Raw genomic sequence first — 19557 nt, forward strand, 5'->3', positions numbered from 1 at the left:
CTTTTCTTTGTTGATGTTGCAGAAGGCCTCAGTTCCTTTTAGGGGGAACAACCTCTTGGTATTTCCATCTCCGCCAGTCACTCATTTCTCCTCTTGGCTGCTGGAATGGCTAACCAGCTATGCTAGCCAGCTGTGGAGGATTTCAGAGGGTGAAGGCGGGTTCAGCAGGGAGAAGATCATATCTTTTGACCACATCCCAGCAAAGGCACTATTTTCTACCACCTCTCTGTTTTCATCTCAGTTCTCTCAGAACAACCACACAGAGTCGGCAGATTTCACTGCTCCCTATCCCTAAGTAAGAGAGCAGAACCTTTCAAGGACACTGTGTCAGCTTGTAATTTTCTTTCCTATATTAACTTTTAAATGTGACAGCAAAACTTTAGCAGAAGGCAGTGCATACTGCCTTCCTTAAAGAGGCAAGACGATAATCACCTTAGCAGAAAGTGACAGGAAAAATGACTCTTGGCTCCCACATAATTTTGAAGTCATTGGGTGCCTGGACCCGGGAGCTGCTGCCCATCTCTCGTACACAATCTGCTACATCTCTGCTGAATGCTATCCAGAATCTGTCCATGTTATCTTTGCACCTATATACACTTTGCTAATGTATTTTACAAGACAGTCAGTATCTCAGAATAAGAATTAATTCATAGAACTCATTGCCACACAATGCTATGACTATTAAAGGTCCAAAAGTATTCAGGAAAAAACTCAAAAAAATAAAAAAAATCCATGCACTTCTTAGACAAACAAAGGCCATGAAAGTCCCTTATTTGCAAAAGTCTACAGAGAAGGAAAATATACAAGGGAAGCAACATTATATTTCTTTTTATTTTCAGCCTCCTCTACTTGTCACTGTTGGAGCAGGGAACTGAGTTAGAAGCACCTTTGGTCTGATTTAGGTATGACCTGTGCTCCTAACGCGTCTTTTGCTCCTCTAATTGCTCACCTCAAACCTCTCCTGGCTTCCATCTCATCTCCATCATTTTTAATTACTCACTCATTCTGCCCCACTCTTCTGCTACCCAGTGATGGGTTGTAAACAATTTTATGGGTCTGCTGGAAAAACGTTCCCATTTAACACTTTGTAAAGTCACAGGGCCATACAAACAAGAAGGTGATGAAAAGGGCCAGGTTTCATAACCCATTCATGTACAGCCAGGAACATTTTCTCACGTATGCATAACCAAGGGCAGCAGTAACAGCAATGCAGGCAGACCAGCTTGTATTAAATCCTCTCGCTGAAAATGTTAATACCCAATGATGCATAAACAGATATATATGGATCATTAAGTATACATACATATAAACATATATATATTTATACACACACATATGGATGTGTCTACATAAATATATATTTATCAGTAGCGACAAACTTAATGATCCCTATCTATATATGAGTGTCTGCATATACTCATGTATAATGAGATGATTAAAATGATAGCAAAGCACTGCAGGACTATGAAGCAAAAAGGTTATTTCTGTCTATGTAGGTCTGGAGAGATGCTTAGCACAGGAGATGAAGTGGCAGAGATAATAATTAGAAGTTAGAGCTGGAACAACATAAAATCCTTCTCTGGACCCACCAAAGCAACTTTTCTTCCACTTGAATGGTATAAACTAGCAATTCTCTGGAGAAAACACTGCCTTTGCTTGAATATCATAATCCACTAGAATGGGAACACAATTGGACTCCTTTTCACAGGTGGACCACCTTAGGCAAGTAACATCCTGTGCCTGTGGTTTGAAAACACAGAAATGTTTGTATTGCTAGATCCAATCATAAGAAACTAAAATCATTAAAAGATATATTACTCTCGAGTGAAGGCAGCAGGACAGAAGTTCAAACTCTATGTTAAAACTGCTGCTACTTCCAGGTAGCCTGCTATGAGGATGTGCCACAAAATGAAGGCTGGGAATAATGGTAATTCTACTGATATAGTGACTTGAATAAAATAATATTATGATAATATTGTTAATAATGCAATATGGTAATAACAGTTGGGTTGTAATGACTGTTTAATACACTCTCCCCTCAGGACATTATTTTTCGGAAGTAGTTGAACACAGACCACTTTGATGCAAATCAATGGCAGAGATTTTCCCTACCAGGAGTCAGCCGGCAACACTAGAAGGAATATTTCACATTTTCCACAACAAGAGACAAACTCCTTAAAAGCCACTCAACCATTCAGTTCGATGATATTTAAATATGAGCATAGACTCAGCACCTCTGCCTCGGCCTTGCTTCTACCCACAGAGCTCCCAGTGACCCTACCCTCAGCTGGAGCACGTTGATCCCACACCCATGTGTAGCTCCCATCAGCTTCTTGAAATCATTGGGTTTTCTACCCACAAACATAAATTCCACATACCTCCTGTCACCACATGTTGTCCTGGCTCAGAGGATGGCCAATAGCACTAGAAAGGAATTTCCCTAAGTCAAAACCTCCACGAGCTCAGCATAATCCTACTCTGCACGTACAGATCTGTATATTTTCATTGCAAGAAACACCTAAGTGATCTGCATAGAAACCATTTTGAGGGTATGAGGATGAACCATCCCTGTTCAGTTCTTTTAACTTTGTGGATAGGAATTTCTCTAAACATTTACAGCAAGCATGATGTGAAATTTCCTTTTATGGCTTTACAGATGCTTATGAATAGTTTTAAAAATTACTCACTAATGATGATGATAATAATAATAATAATAAAAAAGATAACATCTGCCAAGATTCCAAAAGAAAAACAAATCAATTCTCAACAAAGCTGATGCACAACATTCAGGAAGATAACTCACTTCCTACTTTCTTTATCATAAAAAGGTGTAGGTAAGTAACAATAATCTTAAAATTAAAATGCATCTTTCATCTCAAAAGGAAACCACATTGATTTATCAAGTAAATGGGCTAAATCCACAGCTAGTTGAAACTGATTAGGTCCATTGATTTCAATGAAGGTGCTGATGTGCAGATTTATATGAGCTCAGAACTGCATGTGAGTGTTTGCACGCACATGTGTGCAGTTGGAAAGCAACAGATAGCCAGTGCTACCATCACAGAAAGTAAAACATTATCATTGTGTCTGGAGAAAAATGTGCAGAGAGTGAACAGAATGTCAGTTCTAAACTTCAGCCAGGGATGTGCACATATTCCCCCAGCAGAATGCTCACAGCACAGCTGTGAAAAAGCTCACAGGTATGTTATATGCTGTTGTGTTTTGCTCTTCTCTACAAAAATAGGGGCAATATTTTCAGACTGCAAAACAGCAGAGGCACAGATAAAGCCCCTCTATGCAAACGTATACTCCATGTTCATGAAGAAAATGAGCAACTGAAGCCATGGCATGGTGTTGGAAGAAAGAGGAAAAACTAGTACCTGTACCAAAATAGATACAACCTCTGTTCCCGCAGAAATCTCAACAATTGTCTGTGAAATCAAAATGGAGGCTGCCTTGTGCTGTCCCATCATTGTTTGGAAAGCAAACTCCAAGTCACCACGCTTAAGAGCTCATACACTTTATAGCCATAAAGGATATCATAATTTTTTAGCCTGGCCTCCTGAGGACAGTTCAGCACAGGATGAGCTCTATAGGAGTTGGCTGTAGGTTCCCGATTTATGAAGATATCCAGGACTATAGGACCAAGACACTTCTGTCATGGCATAGAGGGCAAAGAAGCCAGCTCAAATGACTCTCTGCTAGTGGAGGATTTCTCCTCAGCCTATTTCTTGGAACCAAGGTGAGCTTTCAAGCCCCCAAGTAAAAAGTTGTTCAACTTTGTGTACAGAACATACCTCACCATGTAGTTACATCAGTTTGTGTAAAGCTGATGTACATATGATTTTTGCAAGACATACCAACATGAATGACACAACCCAACTATAACAAATTCAAATCAGTAGCAGAAATGTCCAAGACACAAAACTATTATCTGATCTAAGCTTTGTAAGAAACTGGTGACAAGCCTATGTAGTAGTCTACACTCAGCCTGTCATGATCTATGACACCAGCAATGAGATCCACTTACCCACTCCCACCATTTAAGTAGGCAGATGGACTGAGACATAGAGGACAACATATAGGGCCTGATTCTCTTTCCTCTTGTAAATAGTGTAAATCTGTAAGAACCTTCCTGTATAAGTTGCAAAAAGCAGGATAAACAAACCTACTGCAAAGTAAAATGTATACACTTCCAGCCTCTGAGCTAGAGTGTTGCTGCAGTGTCTGATGTGATTAACCAAAGGTAATCCGTCACACCACAGTAGAAATGCTTCCCAGGCATGCCTCAGTCTGAGGACAGCATCTTAGCCACCCTGCTTTCTGATCCTTTTCAGAAAGCTTGCCCACACCGCCCCAAAACAGTACATGTAAAAAGGCATCTCTGAAAGCAATTAAGGGAGTGCACCTAGTCCCTGCTTTGTTCAGAATCCCAGAGCACAGTGCTCTGACCTGCTTTGTGCAAGAGGTCAAATGACTTTTTGAAGATGTGTTTGAACTTTAAATTTTCTCTACGTCATCCAGTTGATAAACTCAGATCCTGGCCTATTTTGAGTCCAGATCTCTCCACTGATTCTGTCAGCCTTACCCATCTCCCCAGCAAGCACTTTTGATGGGAAGAAGCTCCAAGCACCTTCAGTGCTGGTACAGGCTCTTCTTTCCATAGTATGGGCAGATTTTAACATACTACATGTTAGTCAAGGAAGGTTATACTGAGCTCAGCTCTGCATATACACATTCTGAGATGGAAACCGAATGGACAGCCCACAACGTGGATGCAAGCAATGTGGTTGAGGGATACTCAAACCTGCCAGTAACCTCAAAAAAAAGTGAAGTGACACAACTAGAGCAAGCACAGAAGTGACGACAGATGCAACTATATGGAACTCTGGATTCTGAAGAGCACTGCAGTCCCTGGGCCATCAGCTCCAGTGAACACAGTCTCACAGAAGTGTTTGTGAGAAGGGACCACTGGATATTGCTAGTCCACCCTCTTACTTCAGATGAAACTGTGGCCAACTACAGATCAGGGCAGATGTGTCTTCATCTAGCCAAAATCTGAAAACTTCCAGGGATGGTGATACCACAATTTCTCGTTATCCTGATCAGGGCTATACTATCCACAAGGGAAGCAGATTTTCCTACTGTCAAATCTAAATTCCCAAGCCACAACTTGGGGCCATTGCCCCTTGTTATACTTTCGCTACTACTGTGAAGAGTTTGGCTCCATCATCACTGTCACATGAATGAATAGACAGTCCTTCTGGGTCTATGGCCATCAGCACAGACCAAGAAACAGCACTGTGTATTCATGCAACACTACACACACAGCTCGATAATGCTGCACTGCACACCATCAGGCTTCTCGTGTGCTTGAGGATCTCCATCCATCCTTTCTGCCATAGGATTTAAAGAAAGTTAAGAGCTGCTGTACTTACGTCATTATCTGGGTCTCTATGCCAGCGTCCACAAGGGATCCATCCACAAAAAGTGGTGTTGATGTGAAACTGTATTTACTCCAGGTTCTTCCCTCATCAAAACTCACCCTAGGATAGAAGCAGACAAGATTTACACACATAAAAACCCTTACTCTAGTGCAACTGCAGCAGTTAACTATTGGCTAAGGTTTGCAAGCTCCAGAAGCTGGATTTATAGACAGACACTGATGTTTGCTGTCTCTCAGCCCACTAATTCATGTTCTTGAAGTACTTTGAAAGATCAAAACCTTAGAGAGTATAAACTATGGCAATAAGGACATAGATATACTTGTTCCAGCGGTATATATCAGACCTCAAGGGATCAAGGGACATTGCCAAGTCCTACTGCTGATTCTACAAGAGCACCTGGCATGAGGAAGAGCTCAGGGCATGTGCAGCCCTGGTCTGAATACACAAAAATTGCTGTCACAGCTATGTGACATTTCAAACCATGCCAGTGCCATATAGCCTAGCTACAATCTTTCTATCCCCATTCATATTTGTCTGCCATTTCAGAGGTGGCCTCCATTTTACAAAAAGGTGGAGGCAGGAGGCCAAACTGAGCTTCTGTTACTGGTTAGTGCAGGGGTTCCTTGCCTATCACAATTGTAAATAAAAACTGAATGCTGGTTAAAATTAAAGCATTTTCCTTCCTAGTGGCTGAGAGTGTTTGTGGTGTCAGTGATTCATTGGTTTCTGATCATCTGTCCTTACCCACAACTACCTTGTGCCTTATTTTCTGCTTTTATCAAAAGGGGCATGTATCCCAACCCAGCTCTAGGGCTTGATTGAATTACAGTTAGTACATGTTTTTAGATTAGCAGAGGAGGGTTAGCAAAGCCTGCTCTCATCTATACTTCAGCCACCCCTATATCTTTGACAGAACTGTACATGAGTAGGTAGAAGAAAAGTCTACCTGACCATGCCAGCAGACAGACTGCATCAGGGCCCTGAGGGCAGTAACAGGCTTTGCTGGCCCTGATGAACCTCCCATGGGGCCTCCCTCTCCCTGTCCATGGCCCAGGACCCCACTTCAGCTCAGCCTGGGGCTGCCAGTCCCTGCCCCAGTGATGTTATTGCAGTGTCAGTCTCCAGCTCTGACTCTGCCAGGGCCCAGACCCACTGATCTCAATCTGCAGGAATCAACCATCCAGTCCAGCCTTAGCCCAGCCCCATCACCACAGCCCTGCCTGGCCATTGCAGGACTGTGTCTGATGCCAGCCACCCTTACTGCACCTGATCCAGACCTCAATGCACATAGTGACTGCAGGGCCCAGCCCTGGCCCAGCCCTGTCACCACAGAGGGGCCCCACGCTGGGGCTGGCGTTGCCCTGCTCTCTCATGGGGCAAGAGGATGGGCCCTGCCTGCAAGACCCTGCCCTGCCAGCATAGGGAGACCCCACAGCTCCTGGTACCCCAAGGAGCTACTGGTCTGTGCATCGCCCTAATAAACTGTGCCCAAGAGATTGCAGAAAACCTCCAGCAGAGGGTCTACACATCCAGCCCCCACTGTATCAGAAAAGACAGGTAACCCGCAGGCTGTTAGCCTGATAGTCAGCATCCAACTCCCAGAGCTGCTGTTTATGAGCAATTCTGAAAACAACCAAGTTTTTCTCTGCCCCTAGATTTTTTACACAACTGCTTCAGCACAATTGCTGCCAGATTTTCAGCTCCAAATTATAGCAGCAAATGAAAAACCAACAGAGAAGCACAAAGGTTTATTGACTCTAAAATTATTTGATCCTCTCCCAGCAGGGTTATTTAGGAGTTGTCTGTAATTCTAAGAGGTACCTGGGCTGTGAAAGCTGACATATTATGCTTGATGGACATTACCAAAGGGAGAAATATGGCACAAACATCTTCTTTGAATGGTGGGAAACATTTCTTGTTTTAAAGTGAGCATAAAAGAAAACTTTGTCTTATTTTCCAGGCTAGGGGAATTTGGGGGGTAGTATCTGTGTGTATGTGCACATGGAAGGACAGGGTCAGTTTGGAGTTCTGCTTCCAATGAGGGCAATTCAGTTCTACATTTTAAGCTCAAATATTTCAAGAAGAGATAGTCATTTCATCAGGGTATCCTTCCCAGGATTCCCTTAAGCTCTGTCTCTTTAATTCAATGCACATCAAAATATATCCCAAGGGTTTGAAATAATAGTTTGTTCACAAGATCCTCAGCTTCAGTTCACCATCACCAGGAATAGAAAAGCTGAAGTTGTGGCTGGCAAGAGCAGAGGATATCCATGACCACAATATATTTATTGTTCAGTGAAAGTTAGCACCCTGTGCTGTGAATGCTCAAGAATAATCAATGGGAAACCCTACTTCATCCTCAAGACATGGTGATTCATCACAGACATTTTGGGAAGGACAATAAAATATTTAAGAAAGGGTCGTTCTGCTTAGGTCCTTCAATAAATTCAGAAAGGACAATTACAAACTTCTAAAGAAAAGAATTTCCTCCTCTCTGTTCTCTACTTCACTGATAAGAAGAAAAAGGGGAGGACATAGCAATTCTTACAGCGTAGGGCAAAGCAAGCATGCTAACAGTGAGGATTTGGATTTGGATGAGAGGTCTTGTCAGAAATGGAATCCTTTCAACTTCAAATAGGCAGCATCAGGAAACACTATCTGAGATGCTACCTAAGAACAAAGATGCCAGAGTAAGACCTATTATAAAAAAATGGGTTACATTAAGCCAAGTTCTCTAATAAAAAGATCCAAGCCTCACAGAGACACCATTCCCTAAATACCTACCTCTAGTAGCATCTAGCAGAACCTTCACCTGATAGACAGTATGAATCTGCCAGGAGTGGAAGCTGACTACAGACCACAGACAGAAAGCTGGGGGAAAAATAGTATACAGAAAGCTTATCTGCCTTATATCTATTTATTTAAATATATGTATCTTCCCATACACCTGTGCATTAGTATGCTCTCTGCCTGCATCCTTATCTATCTAAATAGCATTTCAATTTCTGGGGAACAGCAGGCTTCATTAACTTAGCTAAAGTTCTCTCAGCTTTTCAATTATCCACCCCTCTTTTCTCCAGGATGAAACTTACTGTACAATGTCTCCACCTGAGAACTAATAGATATACATGTACCCTTTAATCTGTTCTGCTCCTGCCCACAAAATAGGTGTCTACTGAGGCAATGTGAAGCAAATTCCAAAGCCCCTAAGGGCACAATTTTGGAGGAAACCTGTTGGAGTTTATTCATAATGGCTCTAAATCACTCCTCATTTAATACAGCGGGCTGGACACTCATAGTACTACTGCACATGCCACTTCATGAGAATTGCTGGAAAGGGAAAACATCTGAAAGGAGCCTTTCCAAGGCAGGCAAAGGGGAGCTGAACACTTAGCTCCTACAGTCAGTCAGCCTGTTACCAAACTCACCTAACGTCTAAGTACAGGCATTTGTATATAACTGGTTTTGTAGGTCAAAGGAGCCTCCACAAGGAAAGACTAAATTAAACAAGACAGTGACGCCTGGGTTGAAGGCCATACTCATAACTGGTTAATACATGGCTGACGGCTCTTTCACTCTTCCATAGCTCAGCTGGCAACAGTCTGAAGCACCTACTGCTGATGGTGACATCCACACTAGGCTAACAGACATATCTCCTCCCTTGGCTTATATTTGGTTTGACTTAAGGACTTGTATATGGTCTTCTTGCTGTCCTCTTTTCTGAAAGCACTTCACCTACAGCCATGACTACTGAGTTACCAGGCAGAGGCAAATGTTTTTAGTCACAGGATAAGAAACTCTAACCACAGACAGAAAGATCCTGAGCAGAGGGGAGTTGTATTCCAGAGGAAACATCATTATGGGGCATGGAGACTGTTGACAAGATGATGCTGGCCTAGACTGACTTCTGGATCTGACTCAGTATGCACATTCATACATTGCATTATGGTTGCAACAAGTTTGCTTATGATATCAACAAATCATCTGTTTCCTGAACATTTGAAAGGAAAGATCATCATCCATATTTTACAGGTAATGACCTGCTTGTGAACTCACATGGAGGCAGTAGCAAAAGGGCACCTCTTGGAAAACACTTTGTCTATTGGACCATCCCACCACTTACTCTAACAAGATCCTAGAAAAATTACACAGCCTTAAGAATATGAACAAAATACAACCTGCGGATAAAAGTCTCTTCTCATAGTAAAAGTCATTTCTTCAGCTCAGGTGGTAAAAATATGTGCTTGAATGCAACAGATTAAAACTTTGATACGTATGTTGGGGAAATTCCAAAATTATCTCTCAAGTCAGGAGTACAAAGTCCAGAAATGTTTCATACTGAAAAAGTAAGCATTTATGATCTTAAGGTACATCTCTGGAAGATCAGGTTGTGATGGATACAGACTTAGCCTCAGTAATGAAGTCTCCAGCTTCTGAATGTCTGTCATTTAACTGAAGGAGTACGTACAATAATGACTCGGGTATAAGAGACCTTAACACCTCATCACTGCTGCCAAACACCATTGATTTCCTTTTTCTATTTGACTGAAGGCCACATTTCCTCTTCTGAGTGAAGTTCATGAGATAGACATGTGCTTAGCACCATCAAGATGAGAGATGATTCACCTGTGCAGACAGGAATACAAAACTTTGCTCTGAAGGTTATTTCTATTTAATTCACTTCTGAACAGCATTAGAAGCTGGGTAGGTCAGTCCATTAGCCATGCCCCCTTTTCACTCAAGATCAGAGACTGAAGGTGATGCTAATACATATATTATCTGTAAACAGAAAGGTTAGCTCTGAATTTCAGAATGCCTCTCTCCAACATTTAACTGGGGTAGATGTAAGAGAGGTAAAGGCTACGAGGAAAGCGTGGGAGGGATTCATTTGAGCCATATCTTTAGTGCTTAGATTGTTCTAACACACGTTATGAAAATAGCATCTTCAACTGAGAAACTACCTTGCCCTCTTCCACCCTCCAACCCTATTCAGTTAACACTGCTGTTTGTGGAAACTGACAGTGAAATCCTACAGGAAACAGTGGCATTAGCAAGTACCTCTACCATTCTTATCAACACCTACAGCCCTGGCCTCTCCCTCCCTTTCTCTGTCTTAGTGGTTTAATACTAAACTGTACAAATGAAAAAGCAAATGTAAGGGGGACACACCCTCACAGAAATACCTGGAGCACAAAGGATTGCTTCTTACCAAGTATATATGTATCTGTTAGCAGAAAGAAACACTACTTGAAGTCTCCTAGCACATTATTAGGGCAAAGAGTAATTCAAAAAGGTGTGTGAGTATGTATACAGCTATATATATAAAATCAATGTATACAATTGTAATATATAAATGATAATTATGCATCAATTATAGTAATAAATAATTATAAAATTATATGCTTTATTATACAATTTTAATACAGTAATATGTACAATAATCATTATATTAATTAACAAAACCAAAAGCTGGTAGAAGACAGATAAAATTATTATATTGGCTCATTTTCTAAAAAAAAAGATGCTGAGCAGGAGATGCAAAAGATGTCATCACCACTGCCAACTTACCACATTAGAAAACTTCTCAAAGTAACAAGTCTCCTTACCACAGGTGCCGAATGGGCATTGATGTGTGCTTCATCGCCACAAGTGCCCCTCCCCAGTCCAGAAACCACACACTGTATTCCTCCTCAAAGATCTGCAAATCAAGCAGGTACTACATGAGTGCTCCATCAATGGAAAGGGAAGACTTAGAAGATGACTAGCAAAAGATTCCATGTTTTCCTTCCCTCTGCAAAACATACCTGTCTCCAGGAATTTCCACCATCAGAAGAGATGAATACACCTATATCAGCATAGGAAAGCTCAGAGCCAATGTTGCCTGCAACACAAGCAAGTGTCAGAACTTCTTGTGTGGAAAGACACAGAGCTGCACTTTTTCAGGAAAAAATACTTTGCTGTTCTTAATTCTATTAAACAAGACTAATTTACAAAAGCTGAGCAAACACATGAAAACATTATCAATTTGGAAATCACCAGAGAGAAATGGTATTACCAGCTTACTTTCCCGGCATATTGCACTGCATGTAACTGCAACTATGCAAACAACTGAAGTCCAGCTTATTCTAGCCAAGGACCTACATGAAAAACTGTATATGAAATTACCTGTCCATTTGGACATCATCAGAATGGTATGCAGAATAGTGGCTACTATCTGCAGCTACAAGACATTCCATTGGACACGCATTTTCGCTCCAAAATTTTTAAATCTTCATGCTCTGGCTGGCAGTCTGGTAGTGTCTTTCACTTAGGTAATATTACTTGTATCTCCACTTCTTGTGGAACAGCTGAATTTAAAGGTGAAACCCTGGCCTCACTGAAGTCTGTGATTTCAATGGGGCTAGAAATTCAACTCAGGATTCTGTCAAAATGCTCAAAATAAAATATAACTGATTTCAGAACTTGTAGCCAAACAAATAAAGTTTCTTCCCAAGTCTATCAATGGTTTGCAATGAAGACCTACTAATGAGGACTGTAATGTAATTAAATACTAGCTCCTGTTAAAGGAAACCTTGTTTGTTTAGGCATAAACTTCACCTGGAGGTAAAAAGAGTGCAGAGAATTAAGCTGCACCAAATGACTTAGCAGCAGAGAGACAGAGTTCAGGCTGAGCAGCATTTTAAACAATGTTGATTGTTTTCCTTGACCTGAAACTAGCCCAAGCTGTGAGTCCAAACTTACTAGCTTACTCTGTAGGGTTCTTAATTTTAATCTCGTCATTTCTATTCTGATGGAAACTGTTCTGCTGACACTCCTGTAGGGTGAACAATTCTGCATTCATCATGTGTTAGAGAAAGGCTATGCCTCACATCAGAGCAGCACTCAGGAAAGCGCAGATATGACCCTCAACTGCATGTACAGACAGCACAGTACACCACCATTTAGAGACACTACCTCGGGACTTGAAATGAGTAATTTTTTTTCAGAATCCCTTTTCTCAGATGGCAGAGAGAGCCTCAACTCATGGCATTATGCAGAGTAAATCACAAACTTGGATTAAATTGTCACTCCCTGGAACAACAGTTGCAAGAGTAACGTCTAATAACTGAAAAACTTGTACACACTCCAAACAGACCTTTTTAGCTCATCCCCAGCACTGCACTGAGGTCAGTATCTTGCAACTCTCACACCTTCTGAGCGAGATGATTTTTAAAGTAGGTGTAATTTCTGTGGAAGGGAGAACTAATATTTCTTTTTTAAAAATAGCAAAGGGAGAGAATTCCATCTTACACATCTGTAGCATCAACAGGAGCACAATAAAAAAACACTAATGAAAATGTTAATTGAATTTCTGACATTTAATGTTGGAAAATGAGAAATCAAAACCCAGATGCACTCCTCTCAGCATCATGGAATCCAACTAGCCACATTATTGTGACAACAGTTTCCAAAAATAAAACCTCTAGCTCAGAATTGCAGGACAATTCAAAAAAGGCTCTTCCATCGGTGCTCAAGATGAAGAGGGCATCACACTGCCCAACTAGCTAATCTTATCCCTTGATACACGTAAGAGTGATCAATCGCTTTAGATGAATGTACAAGTAAGTCCTGCAGTGGGGAACCATATAAAATAACAGTCTACAGGCACATTCAGGCCCTATAAGTTCATGAGAATGGATCTGCTGTGTCAGTCCAAAGGTCTGTCTAACTCCTATCACGTATGGAAGCCCTCAAGAATTAGATGCTGTCTTAAATGCAGAAGCATAATTTATGTACCATTGTACTCTAAATATTAAAACAATAAACAGGTTTCCAACCAGGGATTCACAGATTGTGGCAAAGAAAGGAAGTAAAATGGTTAGATTCTATAGGTACCACTTCTGTCTATCTGTTATTCCCTGTAACCTGAGTCCATGATTTCTTTCATTCTCTCTGTATAGCTTCATTGAGCTACACGGACACTCAAACCCCATCAAAGGTAACTAACTCCTAAGCAGATCAAGAGGATTTGTATCAAGCCTTGGTACTGGCAGCTCCACAACTGGATACAAAGAAATAGATCATCTCTTTGCAAGAGTCTGACCTCTGCCCTCACATCAAGTGTCTGCGTTTCCCATCATTACTGGAAATGCACCACTGCAAGTCAAAGAGTAAGACATCTCTTAGTGGATGGTTTGAACAGACCATCCTTGTGAGAATAAGCTGCAACGTTTGCCCTTGGACATGTTCGCCAACATGATGAGACACTCCCACTGTTGAAAATTGGTTAGTAGAAACAGATGTGTATACTCCCATCAGGTTAAGCTTTTTACTGTACAGGGCAGTAAGGCTAAAATAACAATCTGCCTTTTAAAGGTTAATTGTTAGATGGGAAAGCACTCATCTCAAGCACTGGCAGCCTGAAAAGAACCTCATTGACTAACATTTGGATCACTATTTAGAATCTCATTGTCCGGCTGCCTCTATTTGCTTCCTCAAAGGTTAAAGAATAAAAATCACAACATTACGGGCTCAGTTTGCTTCTATGCATCCATCTAGCAAGTGTAACCTGTCAGGAGTGATGACTTCACTTGGCTAAGCATGAGAAGATCTGGAAGTTTAAATCAAAGTATCTCTCTCTGTTTGGTCTTGACCAGTGAACTGGAAATCACACTGTTTGTCTTGCTGAGCTATAAATGTCATGAGGGGAACCTGTCTCTCAGGTTCTAGCTTACTCTGGCAGACACACTGGAAGCACAGGGGAACATGAGAATGGAAATGGCTGGAAGAAACAGCATATATTTATACAGGCAATATGCTAACATGATGCAATTGCAAGCCACTTCTAGACTGACCAAGACAAAGTAGAAAAACTGCCAAGAGACAATTAGAGCTAAAATAAGCCTTGGAAAGAATAGTCAAGCTCTTGGAATATATTTTGTAATACACTTACTTTGGGTTTTTATTCACTTAGCTGAGTAAGTCCTACCCTTACTATATAGACAAGTAAGACTAGGCTGATATTAACGTTCCTCTATGGAGAGCGTACTAATGCAAAAGACTCCCTGCGAAAAGGCAGTATACATATTCGAGCTGCCAGTTCTCCATAGCACCAGCCACTCAGAAAGCGCTTTGTTCTGCCAGCAGCTCCCACAGATCTAAGCACTGTGGGAGCTCTGAGTGCAGTTGGGTAGCTCTGTCCATCCTGATTAGGCTGCATGCTATGAGTGAGCAACAGGGAACAAAAGGGGCCTGTGATGGTTGTCAGATTAATTATAATGGGTCAGCCATTGCCTCCACACAGCACTGTAGCAGGCTGTCATTTAAGCATCTTGACCTGCCAAACACCATTTCACAGAACAACTCATGGTAACAACGACCCACATAGCGCTGATGAACTACTGTCAGCCTTGGAGCAACACAGTATAGAAAGTAGGTGTCACGCACAAGACAAGAACCCATGAAATCTTGAACAGAAGGGCTTTGTGACAACTCTGTGCTTGATCCTCAAAAGTATTGATACCTTCTGAAAATGTACCCATGGTTATAAGCCCTCTTCTTGTTCATGGTAACTTCAGGAAGTAGGTAGTCTTACATGAGTGGTTCAAATGATGTCAAGTGAGAGGAGTTAGTAATCCTAGTTAGTAATAACCCCATGTAGCTGTAAACTTAGACCTCTATAAAGGTTATTGTAGTACGACAAATAGCAGACAGATATCACCTTATTTGAAACAATGGGCCACATTCCTTCTCACAGATCATGGCAAACAAGAGATAATATGAATTACATGACAAAAACCATCTCATTTATATTTTCAGACTTCCAGTGAGACATGGGTGAATGGTGAGGAGCATTACTTATGTTCTTACCTGTTGCCACCAGCAGCCCAGGAGCTGTCTGCTTGCTGGAAATGCTTCCTGAAGTATATGGATTCTCTGAGAGTTGCAAATGTAAGTGCAAGGAACAAAACGGCTGTTGACAGGAAACAAACAAAAGGCAGAAGCTTTAATATTGAACAAGCTGAACATCAGTAACCCTTGGTGACTGCTGACAGATGCTCAGATCCTTCTGAAAATGACCCCTCCGCTCTTAGTATTATTATGAATTGCAGCAGATATTCATTTTCTGAATAAGCAGCAGAAAAGTAACAGAGAAAGAGAAGCAGGAATGCTGCGTTGCAAGGGAGCATGTCTGCATTTGCTTTTACCAACAATCTGATTTGGAGCCACTTTCTCCTAGAAATCTTCGCATTTCATAAAAAGGTCACGTAAGATTGTCCGAATTTTCTCTTTACTAGTACAAGAACCTCTAAAAGAGTCAGTTATGCTTTGGAAAGTTTTACCACTTACCAGCTGGCAAACTACAGGATCCCCTCTTAGATTGGTGTCTGGTGCCTGCAGCAAACGCCAATCTCTGCCTTTGTTGTAGGTAATAAAAGTCTTGATTTGGTCATCTACCTTTCTGTTAGCCAGGAATATGCCTTTGATCCCTGCTACCTAGGAAAAATGGAGAGAGATTAAAAAACACATCGGAAAAACAGGCCAGAAGAAAGCCCATTCTGAGGACTCTCAGGAGTGGAAGCTCTCTGAAAAAGCAATAAAGTCATCTCAATCACATCCAGTCACCAATTACATCCAGATGTTGCCTGCACAGCTGGCAGGGCCTCTGTGTGCACAGCAGCTCTGTGGGCCTGGGGATGTGCTCTTTCCCACTCCTTTCCCATGTTTCCATAATACAGGAGACAGCAGGTCTCCTATATATTCTCTCCAGAAGCAGTGTGGATACAGTTGGGTCAAATAGCAAAGGAAAGGGAGGAAAGATCCTGAGGTCACAGAGGAGATGAGGTAGGCTAATGGGGTACATCCACAGAGTGGGCCTCTGAGTTCCTGTCAGAAAATGTGGACCCACCTGCATCTCCAGCCAGCCAGCAGGAGAGAGATGCAGAACTTTAGAAAAAATGAAACAGAAAGGTTTTTAGGGTCGGTCTTTCATTTACACAAAAAAATTGAAATGTTTCATTCTGAATATGCTTAAACGTTGATTTTTTTTTCTGTGAATCTGATTTCCTCACTTTCCTTCCAATTCCCAAATTCTGTCAAAAATCAACCCAGTTGTTCCAAATGTTTTGATTTTTTGTCAGCAGAACCCATTCCAACAGAATATGGTCCTGTCAAAATGTCCCCAAGCATATCAAGCACTGAGTCTAGTCTCTGTTGCGTAGCTGTGAAAGTGAGACAGAAAGAAACAACTTCCTGCAAACCTGGAACTTTCTGGAAATCGCAGAATTATGAAGCAAATCCTTCTGCTCTAAAACCCCTTGTACAACACTACCTGTTGAATGACCCTGTGAAAATCTCTACTGGCATTTAGCCGTGAAGAGTCTATGATACAAAGCTGAGGAGTACAGATTGCCCAGCAATGGGAGATGATGTATGTTTATTTTAGCTGGTTCATCACAGTATAGAAATATTTTATTTTCAGAGGCAGAAAAATATATTTAAGTGGGGAAAAATAAAATATAAAGCCTGTCACTCATTTTGATTCATGTGTTATTTGTGAGTTTTTTCTCCTTGCTTTTAATTACCAGGACGACCTGCTGGCCCTTTCATCTTGGTACACCAAAACCACCTGCTTCCCAGACGCTTAGAGACACACAAATTTATGGAGCAAGTTTGTTTTGCAAGGTAATGTACATGTCTGTTTCACCTCTCTTTACGATAGATAGCAGTTGCCTTAAACAAGGACTGACTGTGATCTCCCTGATAAGATCTGCCTAAGTCCCTATTCTATTTTGATTCAGGCAAACCAACTTTGATAACCAGATTAATCACAGAAATACAAATCCAAACAGATAAAAAGTTGTTTCAGCTTGTTACTTCCATGTGAAATCCCCACTGCCAATCTGAACATTTCTATTAGGGAAGAAAACAGCTACAAACTACTCCCAACAAGACAAGTCTGTTTTAGTAGAGTTAGTAGAAACACTGGTTGTTTTTACAAACATGTTGATGATGATGTTAAATGGACATTATTTTGGCTGAAGGAAATAAATGTATAATCCTAGCTTCTATGTGCAACTCTAAACACTTTTCTCCATGTTATAGTAGAGCTTCCCCAAGTCAGTCTGCAACCATGACTGTTTATATCACAGATAACCTTTTGCTGCCAAGAGAGCACTGAGTTCTGAACAGTGTTTAAAATCTCAGGAGATCTTCCAGTCAATGAGATACATCATATATCATCATGTATACATTTTGGAAGTTTGCGATCTCTCTTTCATGGGCGTATCTGTCTAACTGTTAGTCTTATGTCACCTTTTAGACCCAAGTAGAACAGATGCAAAATTCTATCACTCTGATCAATTGAAATTTTGGCACCGAGGTTAAGTGTTGATGAAAGGTGCAGGGAACTAATACCCTGAGGACCACAATAGGTTATAAAACATCATAGGGGTCTGAGATGTCATACAGCCTAACCAGTTACTGACTTGGACGCAACAAGCTGTCACACCAATCAGAACTGCACTGCAGAATGCAGTGCATCCATGTGTATCTATCCCCACATGAGCTGGCCCAGAATAAAATTCAATAATTGGATTTAAAATTAGACTTATGAAATTTAAATTGGATTTACAAAATCAAATCCCTAGATACCTCAGGGAGCAGTGCCATTTTGGTGCCTGCACAGCTGTATCTCTGGAGATCATAGCTCTGTCTGAGATGACCCCCAAAAAATGAAGATCCTAGAAGGGTGGTGAGAGATTTACACTTGTCTGAACCAGTAAGCAATTGCTATTGTTGTAGGATGACCTTTACTACATACCTCATAAAGGTCAATGATGATATTTCCCTCCAGTCCTCTACTGCTTTTCACATTTTCCAAGGCCAGGGTGAAGTACACACCTCGGGTGTCGGAGATGTACAGGTTGTACGTATCATTCTGGTTCCACTCCTGAACAGCTGCAAACACCTGATTCTCATCTGTGCTGATAATATGCATGTCCTGTTAAAAGAAGACAAAAGGCCTATTACTAAGGATCTCTATATTTCTTTGCCCTTTGGGAAATGTAGTAATTATTGTGACTTATGAAAGAATGGAGATGGAGCATGAATTATAGGTGATCTTAAATAATTTTCTGCTAAAGCAAGCCAATAAATTACCATCGTTGTGACTTTTCTGCCCTTTTTTTTTTTTTTTTAATTGCCACCAGCTGGCTGAAGGCTTTTTGCCTTCCCCATTTTTGGTAGCTTGAAGGAATTTCATCCAGCTGCATTTTTTATTTATAAATTTAAAAGTCAATTTTATCACTCCTTTTAGATTCACAACCCTGAAGCCTGCAGTCCTCTCACAGTCGTTAAGCCCAGTACAACAGCAGGCTAGGAACAGTGAAAGCTTCCATTCATATGCTGAACTAACCTGCACTAATGGTGCAGGTAAAGAACCACTTCCAGAAACTGGAAATGAGTTCATGTTTTTCTGAAGCTGAGATATAGGGATCAGTTTGAGCTAATGCTGGTAATCATTTTTAGTAACAGATACACTCTTCTGTTGAGAGTTGGTCTGAGATCTATTATCCCATTGTGTAGGCTATAAAATAATCCACCTACCAAATTTTGCTGGATTGCTACTGGTGAGGATGACACTTCACGAGATGTGAAGTTCCAGCAAGGGTTTCCCCATTTAGTTTTAATATCAAAGAATTTTATCAGTACATATCCTCCTTTAAAGCAGGTTCATTACTTGAAGATGATCTCTAGGGTGATGATGAGTATCTAAGCACTTCATCCTTGCCACCCTTGTTGAACAGATTAATACTGGTTCTGCTTGAAGCAATGGCACTATGGTTAAACAGAATTTAATTGCATCTATTTATCTATTGTATCTACTTAAAATTCCCCCAAGATGTCAAGGAGTCCTATTTCTTATGCTGTTCTGGATCAAGAAACCTTAATTCCTCATTTAGAGATGTTCTGCCATTCTATCTGCAAATGTGTATTTGGAAATCTGAAATCTTCCAAAGGATAAAAAGACCTGCTTTGAAGGAGAGTATCTGGGGGAAGATCAGCTCAACATTACCACTCTGCCCAGTAGGCTACTGAAACTTCTGTGTGAACTACCAAGAGGAGAAGC

At 41.1% G+C, this 19557-nt stretch overlaps 1 protein-coding gene across 1 annotated transcript in view; it reads right to left on the reverse strand.

Annotated features, from left to right (window-relative positions):
* Positions 1 to 19557, reverse strand: part of LOC134142590 (VPS10 domain-containing receptor SorCS3-like) — a 304720-nt gene that overhangs the window by 51596 nt on the left and 233567 nt on the right. The window contains exons 9-14 of the mRNA XM_062579860.1: positions 18250 to 18429; positions 15777 to 15923; positions 15297 to 15399; positions 11252 to 11328; positions 11054 to 11145; positions 5439 to 5546 (exon numbers count right to left, since the gene is read on the reverse strand). Of these exons, the coding sequence (XP_062435844.1) occupies positions 5439 to 5546; positions 11054 to 11145; positions 11252 to 11328; positions 15297 to 15399; positions 15777 to 15923; positions 18250 to 18429 (707 nt within the window). The remainder of the gene's footprint in view (positions 1 to 5438; positions 5547 to 11053; positions 11146 to 11251; positions 11329 to 15296; positions 15400 to 15776; positions 15924 to 18249; positions 18430 to 19557) is intronic.

The sequence above is a fragment of the Rhea pennata genome, chromosome 7, assembly GCF_028389875.1.
Source record: "Rhea pennata isolate bPtePen1 chromosome 7, bPtePen1.pri, whole genome shotgun sequence".
NCBI lineage: Eukaryota > Metazoa > Chordata > Aves > Rheiformes > Rheidae > Rhea > Rhea pennata.